Genomic DNA, 15848 nt, shown 5'->3' with positions numbered 1-15848 from the left:
TTACATTTTTAATGTTAAAATTCTTATTTAAAGAAAAGTATAAAACTGTTATAAATCAATTAGAGTAAACGCTACATGTTGTTAAATGAATGGTTTAATGGTCACAAAAACATCAATTACAGCAAAGTGGGACTTTGTGGCTCTCAGTGGTTTCTGGTCAGAATTAAACGGAACCAAATGTCTCTTTTAGGTTGCAGAACTAGACGATTAATAAAAAAACCCACGAAGTAACAACTCTGGGAGGGGTCGTTTGTGCTCGTCTCAAACCTCTGAAGCTTGGTCCTTGGATATTTAGCAATTGACTTCCGAATTGAAACATCTTTAAGAAAGAAAGTAACTAAGCCCGGAGCGGTTCACCATGGAAACCCTATGTACTTTGTCCCAAGGAAACTTCATTTAATTTCGAACTTAATTTTACAAGACACGAAAACCTTATTCAATCTCTGTGGTTAGATATTATTTCAATACTAACTTACAAAAAATGTAAATTCTCATTGTATTTAACCCTCCTGTTATGTCAGAGTGTTGAGGAACAACACCGATGTTCTCAGGTCAGTTTGACCCAGGGGACATTTAACTATAGGAAAGTGTCTGAAACCAAAATGCCACAAAAACATTGTTTATACATAATCATTAATTCCCTTCAAAGAATATTTAGCTCAATGATGCCCACTATTCACAGATCATGGTTCTATGAAGGGTAACTTATTTATTATTTTCACAAATGAATGTCAAAACTTTTTTTTGTACTCTGAAAATGAAAAACTACATATGGAGAAAAACAGCTTCATGTGCAAATAATTTAAAAATATTTCATATTTTGAGTAATTCATGGAGGGATTTTAATAAATCAACATGAAACACCTCTTCTGTTCAGGACATAAATGACCAACTAACTTCAAATGAAGATAGAAAGGTATGAGGATTTATGTTAAATGTAAGTTTTATTTAATGTACAAATGTATGACTGTTTTTATTTAAACTCAGCAGGGTCTTTAGGATAATAGATCATAAACCCAAAGTCTTTGGGTTCTAATAGATTTACATCATTTCTATAATTGTCATGAAAAATGATTGTAACTAAAGGTGATCAAAATAACCTCTGCTTTGCTTTTATTTTGTAACTAGCCCTAAACAGGAAGTGCAAGTCTTCAACTATCAGGCTTGTTTTTCTGCAGATTTGTCTGTGTTTGGTTCCATTTTCACATTCAGTCAGAATAATGACGACCAGATGTCCAAATTCTTTAATATCCTGTCAGCTAACTGTAAAACTCAAAATTTAAATTTACAGCCACACGCATTTGTAAATACTAAACTAATGTTATTTAACTTTTTTTCCCCAAAAAGGCGTGTTTTATGCTTTTATTTTTTTAATTAGGCCCACTTGTAATGTAGTACTGATGTTTTAAAACAAACTTTCCAAGATGAACTTAAAAAAAAAAAAAAGATTTTATTTTATTGCAACAACTTTTCATATGGAAAGACCATATATTGCCATTGACGAAAAAAATGAATAAATTCCCTCTCATTGAAAATTAGCAGACCTTTAAAATAAAGAAACATTATTATTTGACCTCCACTGCTGTCCTTGTTCTAGCATATGAATCCTGGGCTTTTTTTTTTTAACAGGGTATGTCCATCCCAGAGTTTAACATTCATCACTTTGTCATTGTGTTACTTTTTCCATTTGACTAGTTATGCACCGTATGCAAACTATTGATTATTTGGAGAACGGGCATCATGTTGATGGTTCATCATTAATGGATTAGAATTAGAATTTAAGCAAATCGGCAGGAGTTCAACGTCCAGATTAAATGTATTCTCCAGGAGTTTTGACTCCTAGATTATTAGGAAAGGCCAGTTTTGCGTGATATAAATAAAGCTAAACATATACACAAATATTTAAAGCTTACATCATAAGTTTCACTTGTAGTCTGTGTGTTTTCTGAGTATAAACACACTAATCATCTTCTTACATAATATAATAACACATATGTGACCAAAGGAACTCTTTCTGGCCATGATCTTAACAAGGAAATTGCTAAATTAAAAGCTGTTACAGTCAAACTTGGGGCCAAATGACTTAAATTAATATTTTCATCAAACGTTTTGCAAATAGGCCTACATTTTTGAATTAGAAGCATGTGTGACGACGGCTGCACCCATTGCCAAGAAATCAAGAGGGCGGGACAACACAAATGTGGAAACCAGTCATGGAGGTTCTGTGTGCTGCACTTTTTGTCAGAAAGATTATATAATTTGTCCAGTTACATTCATTCATTCATTCATTCATTCATTCATTCATTTTCTTAACCGTTTTTTCCCTTTCGGGGTCACGGGGCTGCCGGAGCCTATCCCGGCCACTTGTGGGCGAAGGCAGGGGACAACCTGGACAGGTCGCCAGTCTGTCGCAGGGTAGAATGTCCACAAACACACACACATTCACTCTCACACTCACACCTAGGGACAATTTATAGTTGCCAATTAACCTATGAAACATGTTTTTGGATGGTGGGAGGAAGCCGGAGACCCCGGAGAGAACCCACGCAGTTACAATTTTCTGAAATCCAAGTTTCTAATTCAGTTTCAACATAGATTGACATTTTGCAACTTTACATGAGGAAACTTCCTCTGTTGTGATGTTATTCCCAACAGACCACGGGAAAGTCAGCTGACCTTTTTCCAGGTATCCAAACAAGTTTGTCAAACCACCAACATGTCTTTATTTACTAGAACTTTCTATTTTCATGCATCTCATACCTTCTTTTTTCATTAGAACACACCACTGTTCAAGAGTTTCTTCATCTTTTTAATAAACATGGCAAAGAATGCGTATCACTACAGTATGTGCAGTTAGCGAAACAGAAAGAAGGTGCTGGATCTCCTGTGTTCCAGGTTTGTCTGTGGCTTTCAGCAGGACTTTAACTGCTGTTTATTACTTTAACATCCAGCTGTTGTAAGCTGTTGACGTTTGGAGTTGGGCTGGTTTGGGACAGCTCATATTTGTACCATAAGCAAACCGAACCAAGCCGAGTGGGTTTGGAAGTAGAATTGTTTGATCCGGACCAGAACTTTGCAGAGTGCATTCACAAATGCACACATGGACCGGTGTGATGTGGGAAATGAACTCTGGTCTGTTTAACTAAACCAAATAAAATATGTATAAAGATGTCACAAAAGAAAGTTCAAATACATTTAATAAGTAGTAAATGAACTGATTTATTTGTATCCAATTGAATTGGTATAGAACTTTTAAAGTACAGTACCTCAAACTAAACTGGTGTTTAACCTGTAAGGTGGTGGTCCAGCTGACATTTCTGTGGCATAACTATGGTTTTATTTCACTAAGCTGCAACAGCAGACCAGGCTACCAATCAGGCAATTAGTAATTTATTACTATTGCCTCATTGAAGCGAGAGTATCTGAAAAAGGAGTAGACCAGTGGCTCTCAAATGTGTGATTTTCAAATGATTCACCGGTATTGACTGTCGGTAGTCAGAGATTTCTCTCTGATCAATCAGTCTTTTCACAATAATGATTACTTTATATTCAGCATCCTAAAAGCTCAATTGAACAACAATTAAAAAAATAAAACTTTACCGGAGTCGCTTTAATTGTTTTCTGCATAACCTGATTTTTTTTCATAAGAGGTTCTTCCAAAATTTTAACGTTTGCTCTCTAACTTCCAAATTATGTCACTATGGGGTCCAGTTTCACTCAGCTCAATCATAGTAGTCATTCCATTTCTGAACAGACTTTAAATAGAGACCACAGTAAACAATCATTAAATTATTTGCAGCCTTCAAAGCGGAGGAAAAAGACCTGATAAATGTTTCCAGTTATTTATTGAAGTTTCTGCTTCCACCTGCAACTATGCAGGTAACCTGCTGTCCAGGAGAGCAGGCCAGCTGGCAGTCTGCTGACTTTGTTAGATAAGGCTTAGTCATCATGATACGCTGCCCAAAACATGGCTGGAAACAACAATGAGCTGCATTGTGATTGTATACTAACGGATCAGCTGCAGGAGATCAGAATGGATGATGGCAGATTGAGTTTTTTTATGCGAAATGTTACCTCAACTGCAACAATTTATCATCTCAAAGAACTCTTTTAGCGCTAACATCTAACGCTCACTTCTACAGGTGAGCTTGAGGGAAACACATAGGGAGGAATGCTCTCCATGAAACTGCGTCTAGGTCTTTTGTTTGTTTGTCTGCAGTTTTACACCAATCTTTTAGCCCTTTTACTTCAGTGTCTTTATAGAGGGGAATTCATTTCTACATCCAGTTGCATCTCCAGCACTGATTGATTGTCCGTTGAAGCTTTCCTGCCTGAGAAACAGACTGCCAGGAAGCTTTCAGTGAAACTCTGGGAGTGCAGAGACAAGGCGAGCTCCGTCTATAAGCAGATCAGGCTAATTTGAAGGGATGTATAATTTGAAAGTAAGTGGTTGGCGGTGAGCTGGCCAAATGTCACCCCCGCATGCACAGATCACCTTGAGGACTGTGTTTTAGGAAGAAAATAAACACAGAGACTGACTTGGCAGCCGGGGTGCAGAAATCTTCCGCCTCACAAACTGAGACAAAGCACAGCATCACCAGACCAGTGGAGGGAGATTCATGACCAATTCTGAACAAAACTGGTTCTCAAATGAAAAACAAAGGAAACTGCACCTTCTTATAGTTGCAGGCCTGCTGAAGAAGCTCTCTGGTGCAACATAAAGCAGCTCTAGTTCTGACTTTTTTCCAGACAGTTGATTGAAAATGCAGAAAATTGTACATCAAAAAGTAGTTTGTTAGGAAAGCACCAGACAAGCTGACAGTATGTCATAGGGGTACCCCTACTGGGTAAGCCAGTCCTGTCATGCAGTGCAGCCCCACCAGCTGCGCATTATGTGGTCCATTTGTCACTGAGACCCCCCCCCATGTCCTCACCCTGTCTCCCTCCTCATGTGTGTTAAACTCTGCCCTGCTGCGCGTGCCTGGAATGGAACCACATCAGGTAATGTCGAACCATCTTTTGCACGCCTGAAGCAAAAAACCTGCGCACTACAACGGAGAAAATATCAACATTTGTTTGAAAAATGAAGACTAAGCGCACAGCCGTTTAGGCGCAAATCCATCTGTGCGCACAGCGTCCGGTAATGGACGCACAGACAAAACAAGAAAACGACATAGGGAAAAAAAAAACGAAAAGTGCTGCGTATTATTTATACAGTTAAACGGGGGAATCCGAGACGCTCCTCCTAACATGTTTTGGGACATCCCTCCTCTGTTCGCGCGCGGAGCAGTCACAGAAAACCACCAGGCGAATTCCACCACGCAGAGTGTCGGACAGAGCGGTCATTATAGCAGATCCTATCTCGTCCCAGACATAAATAAAGTCATTCACTCGTGAAAAGAAAAGAAAAGAAACGAAAATAGGCAGAAAGGACCTACCTCCTGGTAATCTCGAAGCTGCAACCTTTCCGAAGGAGCTGCGCTCTCTTCCGCATGAGAGCCTTGTCTCTGCCGAGGTTCACATTTTTGTCTGAATTCATGAGTGCAGATCGAAAAACCAAGTGGACCGAGATGGAAGGAGGAGGGAAGAGGACGAGAGGCGACACCAAAAATCAAAAAAGGAAAAACCAAAAGATCCTGACGCACGGGTCACCTCAGTGGAGAGCGAAGGCTGACACTTTTCCCCCCCGTCGGGTTAGGTTTGAATCAGGATGCGGATGCCCGTTGAGGTTGGGTGCATGTTGCTGGAGATGGAGGCTCATGAGAGTCCGGAGAGAATGCGCTCCCTCAGCTTCAGCCCCACACTGAAGCTGCGGCGCAGAGACTCCAGGAGGAGGAGGAGGAGGTGGAGGAGGAGGAGAGAGATGTGAGGTTACAGGCGGCTGAGCGTGTCTGTGACTGAATTTCTCACTCTGCTCCTGAGAAAGGAGGAGAAACTAAGCTGAAAAGCCTCTGATAGTCCTGCGATTTGTTCCTCTTATGATGATGTAGAAGGCTGTAAAATCAATATATTCCTGAAAAATCTAATGGAGAGGCATTTAAAGAGAGGGAAAATCTAATACAAAAAATGTCAAAAAGACGGGGGTTAAAGCCAAACCAACAATAATAAATATTCAAACCACGAGGGGAAATAATATCTGCTATATTTATCCTAAGCCATGAGGAGGTATAGGAACCTATAAGAAACTCACGGAGGTAGAGAACTGAACTCTCACTGAAAATCTGTGGTCAGGCCACATAAGTCGGAGCAGTCTTTAAAATCTAAACCATACTTTTGTTCTGTGACTCTACCTCCTGATGAGACAAAACAGACAGAAAAGTATTTGCTCTTCCTATGCACATGTATAGGCACAAACTCAAGGTATTCTACCTCAACTAATCAACCAATCATTTCTCCTGTCTGCAGCCAATCAATATGTCACTGCTCTTGGACCAACCAGATTCCCAAATGTTATACTTCTTATATCAAAATAGATCTGCCCGGGTAACACTGTAGAATTTTCTATAGCAACTCTTTCAATAAATATGAGAAAGAAGCCGTCATAACTTGCATGCTCACATTTGTTTCACTCAAGAAAAAAAGAAGCACAAATCTATTGTGCACTTTAAGAACGTTTTTTACTAAATTCTATTTCCAGATGCAAAATGTAACAACATGCGTGGACATCATATTGAAAAGAATATATCTCCATATCTTTCCCTTTTGAACACCAAAGCTTTAGCTCCAGTGTTGACATTTTTCGGGCCACTGAAATGCTTCAATGTAATTCAGCAGATTTTGTTATCCAAAGTAGCGGCTGTGCACCGATATGCAACATTTAAAAAATGTTGCATATCGGTGCACAGCTGGTTTTCTCAATGTCAGAAGCAGCTGATTTGCGTTGATTGCAAAAATGGTCAAAGAGGGTGTGTTATTTAGGTCTGCTGTTAAAGGGTTAATGCTTTCTAGCTCTCCTTGAGTGAGTTAGTGTCAAATGTGTTTTTCCCAGTTGGGTTTTTTTTCTTCAAAACCCATTTGGTTTTCTGCTGTTCTGCTCCAGGGACAAGATTGAGTTCCACAAAATGAAGAAATGACACATTAAAAGATTAACAATGTTTAATAAAATGTCAAATTCCACAATTCAGGTTATAAAGAGAATTAGTATACCATCAGCACGCTGGACCAAACCAATGTCTCTCTTAAGGAACAGACATGGTGTTGCCCTGAGTCATACAAATTTCAATGTTGCCAATGTGTTCGAACCCTGCTGCAAATGCAGGGTCTGATTCTAATTGGTTTATCAGGAGTGTACTCTGAGCTGCATTGGTGTGTCTGCAGCTGGATGCAGAAAAGCATTAGGGAGGGGTCAAAAGGCCAATCTTTGTTCACTGTAAGTTACACAAGTTATACAAAAAACACTCTTTCACTCTATTCTACAATACTACCTAGATTACAGGAGACATCCGGAAGGGATGAAATGTCATGAAGCTTGACCTCAGTGGCATCCTCTCACGGAGCGTAAAATCCAGCTTGACTTTAAAAGTAGTTCTCACAGTGCTTCTAGTTGGAATGGCAACATGACTCAGGAATCTGTGAACAGACTCGGAGGTGAATATTAGCCTCAACGTCTTTTGGTGTTCACTTCAACAACCCACAAAAATAAAACAGGGGGCAGCTTCACCAGGTAAAACTTTCCACAAGATATCACAGCCTACAGTGAGTGAAAGACAAGACCATGGAAGGGCCTTCATGGTGCTGCTGCAGCTCTCAACTGCAAGTGCACCCAGCTGCGCTGAAATATAGATTAGCCAATCGGTGCGGGGGGAAAAAAGAGTTCTAAAAATATGACAATGTGGGCTGAGTGTGCATCTTACTTCAGCTGGGTGGGACATCAAGCAGGTGACTCATAGGAAACTGAGACCAAGAAGAATAGAACTGTCCTCCCCGCCATGGATCTGACAAAGGCAGCTCAGTGGGCTTCAAACTTTTCCTTAAAAAACTATCTTACTGATGCTTCTGGTTTAATTCTCATCTAAAGCCTTAGTCACAACTGCAACTACTGGTGAATGCCGGCTGTTTGCAGACAAATAAAATGGGCAAACCTGTGGCCCCACAAAATATCTTGGTTATAGACCGCTCGGTGAGCCTGTGGAGTGAAAATGCTTGTGTACATTTATTTTTCTTCGGGTATGCTGTGGAACACTTGTACAAAACGCAAGGGTAAGTAAGGGTGAAGTAGGAGAGTTGCAGGCGTGTCATACCGGTTTTTCCTTATTTCAACCCCCCAAATCCTGCACACTTTTCCCGTGAAATCCTATTCGTGGGAAAAGTGGGACAAGCCTGACTTTTTGAATTGATGAAATTAAACACAGAGTCATGGACACTTGCCCGCACACCTGGTGGGTGCAGCATTTTCCCGTGGTCAGCAAGGAGCCAGTGTGCACACCTCACCTGCAACTAGAGTGGCATAGGGGCACTAACAGCATCCCCCCATATGTCATAAGTGTGTACAACTTACATTATCCTCACAAATACTAATTGACACACACGCACAACAGTCATATTTTCATGAGGTCCCTTAAGGTGGCCGCATGACCCTTTGGGAAACTGCAAAACACACTAGTGCTCCCATCCCAAAAGCTCGCATGTGACTGAGGCTCAAGCTTTTATAATCAAGCTTTTAATTTTAATTATGATGCAGATCTGTGTGGTCCATCGTGGAGGCAATAGATGAAACTCCTTAGCCCTATCCTTTAACAATCCTCAAATAAAAGGCTATGCATGCAAAGAAGGGCTAAGTGTTTTACTAGCATAGTCATATTCTGACACATTCACTGATGGTGGCAGAGCTTCGATGCATGGCACTAACCACACCACCAGGAGCACAGCCCTCCAAAGAAATATCATTTACTCCAGTCATTAAGGGTGTGATTAAGAAAAAACATCTGTTGTTGTTTAATGTTGCATTCAGCGTAGTACTGGTGTATGAATGATCTCTTTTGTTCCTGGAAAACGATTCGAAAAGGTTGTAAAGTTTAAAAATCGAAGCCTTGCATCACTGCTGTTTTCCATAACAGTGTAGCTTGCTTCCACCAAGAGAAAAAGTTAGGACTTATACTTCCAGGTAATCAAAAGGAACTGGAAACAGGCCAGTCTAAGGCACACCTGTGCAATAATCATGCTGTCTTATCAGCATCTTGATATGGCACACCTGTGAGGTGGGATGGATTGTCTTGGCAAAGGAGAAGTGCTCACTATCACAGATTTAAACAGATTTGTGAACAATATTTCAGAGAACTGGTTATTTTGTGTATGTGGAAAATGATTCACATCTTTGAGTTCATACCACAAAAAATGGGAGCAAAAACAAAAGTGTTGCGTTTATATTTTTGGTCAGTGTACATTTGGAACATTCAAAAATACAAAACATCTTTTTACTTGGCTTAATTGGTGTAAGCCCATCGAGACGACTGTTGTTGTGAATTTGGGCTATAAAATAAAATTGAATTCAATTCAATTCAATTCAATTCAATTGAACCTTTTTACACTCCAACTACTTCATTTTAAACTAAAAAAATATTAAAACACCTATTTAAAACAGTAAAATCAAGTAAAAAGTAAAAATCAAGTAAAAAATATGAAGTACATTCAAATAAAGATCCTTCATGTAGATTGTAAAAATATGAATATATGCAAATGAACTCTGGTGTGATTCACTACAGTTAACCAAAACAAATGACATAGAAACCAAATGAAGTTGATCCAAAATGTACTAATTAACAAAAACGCTGAAACATTAGTTATAAGGCACAAAGACAAATTAGTAAGTGAAGTGATGAGACAAGAAAAAGGCAGAGAAACACACAAAAAAACTGCCATGTTTGCTGTAGAATCAAGCTGTAAGTTTGGTATTTTTAAAAGACTAAAGAGATTAAAAATGCAAAAGTAGCTTAAAAAACACAAAAAGACAGTTATGTAATTGCCACAGATTGAGTCAAAGAAAAAAAAAAGAGTCTACAGTGCAAATCCATAAAAGGACAAATCAAGATTGAAAACAAACAATATTTTCTGGTTTCTGTTTCTTCCAGTGGGACTCAGATTTTCTCCGTTTGTGAGGTAATGAACATATTTTCTCCTCATTTGTAATGCAACTGCGACTCTGCTTTGCACTTGCAGAACTGATAACCGCTTTCGTTGCTTTCAGTCTCCAAAACCCATTAAAAGGATTTTTTATACGGATGGATGTTTTTGAATAAACTGTATGTCGTCTTTGCAGCTGTTTTCATTCGGTTGTTGTGCCAGCCTTGTTTTTTTTTTTTTTTATTTGCAAAGTAGGAGACTGTTCATCCACATATGCTTGCAAAAATGGGTGCCTAGTTGGGGCATGCAATATTTCATTGATAAAATAAGATATATCTACACACCTAAGCTTCATAAACCTAGGAAAAAATGTATAATAAAACATCTACTTTAACCCTTTTGGAGGAAAAAATACTTTTAGATAAACAGGAAGCATCTTTTATTTCATATACTTTAAATAATTTGAATTGAAAAGATGGGAGTGTTAAAAGATGACAAAATTGTTGCAAAGTTGGAGTTCTTGGGGTTAAAAATTGTCCTTTGTGCAACTACTTTGACACAAGGCTGCAAACCTGCTGTGACCATAACTCCAGAAGAAAGATACATCAGGAGATTGAGTCCGGCAGTCTCCACTCTGATTAAAAAGTCCTGCCATGGGTACTCGTAGGTTTTATGCTTCACATTTTCCGTCCAGCAGAAGTGAGCGGACAACTTCCATATAAACACACATGGTTCACAACACAGGCCCGGGTGTTTAGATGAAGCATTCCCTCAGAGTGACTCACAGCTGCATGTTTGTGCCATTGGTTGGACTGGTTTTGCTGCTCAAACCCTCCGACTCACCGTGATTCAACAGATCCGACTGGAGTCTTTAAATAGCTGCAACTCTTGAACGGAACAATTTTACATGGTACTTCTGTGTTGAGGAAATGATCCAGTTCAGAAAAGGTATTTTTTAAAATAGATAAATAAATAAGAAAATAAACCTTAAATATGACTAAATTCTTGGGGGACATGGGCCATCACTACATGTCTGCCAACTGCAGCTGGCTCTGAAAAAAAACAACAACGAATGACATCCTTCAGCAGCTCTGTGCACATTGGAAATTTCCTGAACTGCAGTAATCACTGTTTTTTTCTCCCCACCTGCTTCTAAGGGAGACATCTGACTCTCCAATGACAAATTGCTGAGCTGTGTTCACAAGCTAAGTGTCCAGGTGATTGGTGCTGGGAAGGTAAGGGCCACAGCAGCCTCATTAGAGCTCTTAAGTCGTAGGTGAAAGCCGAGCAGTGAGCAGGACTGGAAAACAGACGCTAAATGGTGTTTTTCTGCACCTGACCTGAGCTGTGACAAAGGTCAGCAGGTGGAAAACAGAAAACAAGTTTTCCTTTTTTTTTTCTAAAAGAGGAGTTTTTTTCCACAAATGATTTTGGTCACATGCAAATGAAGGTGACTGACCCGCGCTTTGACTTGTGAGTCTGGCTTCAAACACGCCCCTGGAGATCAGCAGGTTAATGATGCCGCTCGCTGGGATTCCTTAGGGGAAGACCTCGCTGTCATCTGATGTTTGTTTCATCAGCCTTCACACTTTAAGGCCACATTTCTTAACCGCCACAGATTAAAGCCAAACACAGCTGGAGAGTTGTCGACACATGAAATCACGAAGATTCAAAAACCTTTCAAAAGGACGATAACTGCTTTATGATTAAATGCAGGGGAAAAAGGTTTTCCATTCACATTTGGCAAACGCTCCATTAAAATGACTACTTGTTAATCAAAAGACATATTAAATGCTAGGAATTGCTGTAAATGCAAACTTTCTGCGGTGAAGCTTTTTGAGTTGTTGGTTGATTGAGAGTTCAAATCCCAAGCTTGACACACATTGTGTCCTTGGGCAAAACATCCAATCCCACATCATAGCCTTCAAAGAAGCCTATAATTTACTGTGGATGAATGTGTCGGCTGAACGATTATATATGAATCACTATGATCACACAGACACAAAAAAAGAGAAAAAAAATGCTCAAAAAAGCAGAGAGAGACTCGTGTCTCAGTCCTGAATAAAGCTTTCTCCTAAAGTAGATCTTGTTTTATCCCAAATCAAGTCACTTTGCTGCATATCTATGTAAACAAAGAATATAGGAGACAGAGATAAGACTTAAAAACTGTGCAAATTTAAAGAAGGACAAATCTTCAAAGGCTCCATTATCTCTTAACTCCAGCGCAACGTTACATTGTTGGTCAAACTGATGTTAGCAACACATGCAGCCATTCACTGAAATAGCACCAGAGTTGTTTTTTAGGCTTAAAAATGTGACACAAGTAGTGGTGAAAACAAAACCAAATAGACTGTGATGGGATTATTCCAAACATGACAGTCATGCAATAGAAATATTAGCAAAATCAAAGGCAGAGACACAGCAGTGATCACTGTCGTCACGAATATTATCATTTTATTTTAGAGTGAGCTAAATTAACATGCATCTGTTTGAGATCTCATTCTATGTCATTATTAAGTTAAGATGTTAAATGCTTAGCTTTAGAAATCCAACCTCAGGCAGTTGATGGAGGTTCTTCCATTTGCAAATGCTTATATCTGACAGATGAATAAATGACAAACAGGGTTTTCTTTTTCCTGAAGCTTTTAATTTTTCACCACAATCAAAGTATTGGCTGTGTCTTTGCTTTTTTCTTCATAGTTAAATTATGTGGCTACAAGCTAGATTGTTGTTTAATGAAGTCCCTGCTGTGGACATGCCATAGAAAAAGCATAAGCTCCAAGTAGTCAACCTTTAAAGACCAACTCTGATGAAATTGATCTTTTTGGTGTTTTTAACATGTTCTATTGGCATTTTTAGGATCATGGATGACAAATAATAGAAAAATAAGCTTAAAATTGCATTTCTGAGTATGATTTTATCCAAATTGTTCTAAATCAGATGGGGGGGGGAAAGGCCGTATAAACAGGAGCTTGTTTGTTGGAAATACACCACAAGCCCCCTGTTCCGCTCCATTCTGATGCATCCACTTGGAGATGACTAGATCATGTATGTCTTCAATTTTCTCATCTGAATCAAAGCTGTATGGCTGGATAGCTCCACCAGGCCAACCCACAGGTGAGGTGAATTTTTGATATACCACTGTTGCTCTACAGAAACTATGTCTTAGAAAATGACACACATTTTTAGATTTTGGCTAAAAACGGCATAATCGTAATTAAAAGACCACTGGGAATGCTTTTTGAAGAGCTCAAAAAATGATCAGAGTGGGTCTTTTTAGGGGATAAATAACAACATATTTAAAAGAAAACCACAAAATTGTTATGTGGGTAAATAAAAAAAATAGGTTGTTTCTTTAAGACTGTATGACCTCAGCTCTGGCTTATGAGCCTTGAGCTATTCTAAAACCAATGTACAAGAAGATTCTCTAAGAATAGTGTCCATATCTCAGCAGTGCTTTAATCTTATTTACCCAAAGGGATTTTTATGTCATCAGATTTAGACACAATGGTCTGATTGACTCACCTTTCTACCATCAGCAGAGGATCCCTCGTAGGCTGCAGTCAGCTTCATGCTCGGATTATGGCAGAGCGGCCTCTTCCAGATGAAGATCTCAGGTCCGTCCAGGTTGAGAGTGCAATTCCTGGAGAAGGTTTAATTACTTAAGAGGCGACAGAGGACTCTGACATGACGGCATGTGGCAGCAGGCTAAGAGGAGAGATAAAAATGGAAACTGAGACAAGGGTAAATGATCTGTAGATTTAGGGGCATCAGAGGAAGGTTTGTAAATCAAAACCTTTAAAGTCCTGAAGGAATAAAGATTTATCAACTGTCAAGTAGCCAACAATATAGATACCTGCCAGGATTTACGCCGTTTTACTTAATGGGGATGAAATTGAAATAAAACGTCTTTAGGTTTGATAAAAACTAATATCAATTTCTTTAACCCTTGTGCTATCCTAGGCACTTTAATATTGGGAGTTGGGTCATCTAGACCCACTAGACAGTGCACTGAACCTTTTTTCTTCAATGATTTGTGATCTTCACTGGTGTCCGTGGATTACATGAAATCTTTCCACCTTTATCCACCTTTGTCATAGGGAGAACACATCAATGGAAGGGTGGGGTCATCTAAGATAGCACAAGGGGTTAATAATTTGAAATACAGATGATGTTTTGACAGACTGGGTTCCCCTGTGTGTCTACCAAATCTTTAACTTCTTCTACAACAAAGAGAACACATTTCTGCCACTTTAACCACTCCTCCTGACAAAGATTTCTATACCAAACATTTGAATCCTAGCAGGTATTGCAAGAGCCCCACTACAAGAAAAGTCAGGTTGAAGCTTCTGAGAGAATTTCTTTTATCTAAATGCTTCACCAACCAGGGCAGAGTCCAGGGGCCACAGCTCACCAGCATCACAATCACTTATCTCCATTTATTACTTCTTCTTGTGTGGTTTTATGGCGGTTGGGAAACAACAGAATGGTGCATATACTGCCACCACCTGGTCTGGAGTGTGGGTGGAGGGTTCAATGGATTAATTGTGTTACTGAAGGCAACTTGTAATCATCCCATCACGCGTGTCTTCCTAAAAAATCGAATTAAATATACCTCTCTTTATACCTATGCTGCTTGTTTTTTTAAATTTAATCAATATTCCATGGAATTTTAGTTCTTCAACCTTTTTTTCAGTGTATCTCTTTGCCGTGCACAATATTTACTTTTCCATATTACATTTTCCACTGTGATGACATCCTGACAGTAATTGCCATTTACATGCTTACTGATTACTGACTTCATCACTTTTTCTTCTTCTTTTGTTTTATGGCACACAACTTTTGGGGTGCATTTCCACCACCTACAGGTATAGAGTGTGGATCAAAAGTCTTATTCTTTTCTTTTATTCTTTAATGTGCTTTATTGCAAAGAGAATATTTCTAATCATCTTTGTTTTCCTCAAAAATATAACAGTACATTTATAAATACACTAATTCCTCAAAATGTCATTTATTTCCCATTTTATTTTTATCCTAGCAAGTTGTTTAAGTATTTGTCTTTGACAATAATAATAAAATATAAATAGATTTATTTTAAAATATATTGATTATAATAATAAATATTTTATAGTCTCATACTCGTTGCAAACTTTTCCATTAATTCAAGTTATGATGTGTTCCACTGACATAAAGTGTATAGCTCATTTGAGTGTCACGTAACCCGAATGCCCTGCATTGTAGTTTATTTTGACCGGTAAATTCCATTTTCCCAACAACTCTTCCTCTTCTCACTTCTCAGTTCCTGTTTCGATAAAAAATTGGCCACACCCACTTCACACCTGCTGATAGTTGGGGGGAAAAGAGGCATTTTACAACATTTACTTTGGAAAATATGACACAAAGCATCACAGTATTTTCTATACAAAGCATTACAAAAAATCCTAGTAACAGCTGAAGTTTGATCATTTAACATACATTCATGTCTCTAAACAAAAACACAGACAGACCCCTAAAAAAGCTGCTGGTGAGGCCTGTCTTTCCTTACTTCCTGTTTAAAATGGCAGACGCAGGAACAAAACAGGACACAAACAGATCATGAAATCAAATAAAACCAAAGAAAGTAAAAAGTGACTTAATGTCTCTGCCTTTTTCTAAACGTATATAAAAAGTGTTTTATCCCAGATAAAGAGCAGATCACTTCCTAACATTGGCTTTACGGTCTGTCTCTCTGTTCTGGAAACCATTTTTAATTAGCGTGTAACAGTGTGGGTGAAAAAAGTCAAATCCCT

At 38.8% G+C, this 15848-nt stretch overlaps 1 protein-coding gene across 5 annotated transcripts in view; it reads right to left on the bottom strand.

Annotated features, from left to right (window-relative positions):
• garnl3 (GTPase activating Rap/RanGAP domain like 3) overlaps positions 1 to 5838 on the bottom strand; it is a 91099-nt gene extending 85261 nt beyond the window's left edge. For 3 of the 5 annotated variants that reach the window (XM_011481532.3, XM_011481536.3, XM_011481537.3), the window contains exon 1: positions 5439 to 5837. In XM_011481532.3, the coding sequence (XP_011479834.1) occupies positions 5439 to 5539 (101 nt within the window). In that variant the 5' untranslated portion in view covers positions 5540 to 5837. Of the gene's footprint in view, positions 1 to 5438 lie in introns of all 5 variants that reach the window. The other 2 variants (XM_011481533.3, XM_011481534.2) reach the window with 2 other exon arrangements.
• Positions 5839 to 15848: the final 10010 nt, after the last annotated feature.

The sequence above is a fragment of the Oryzias latipes genome, chromosome 12 (genome assembly GCF_002234675.1).
Source record: "Oryzias latipes chromosome 12, ASM223467v1".
NCBI classification, from domain to species: Eukaryota; Metazoa; Chordata; class Actinopteri; order Beloniformes; family Adrianichthyidae; genus Oryzias; species Oryzias latipes.
Note: the sequence above shows the minus strand (reverse complement) of the source record. Positions and strands in the feature narration are given on the sequence as shown.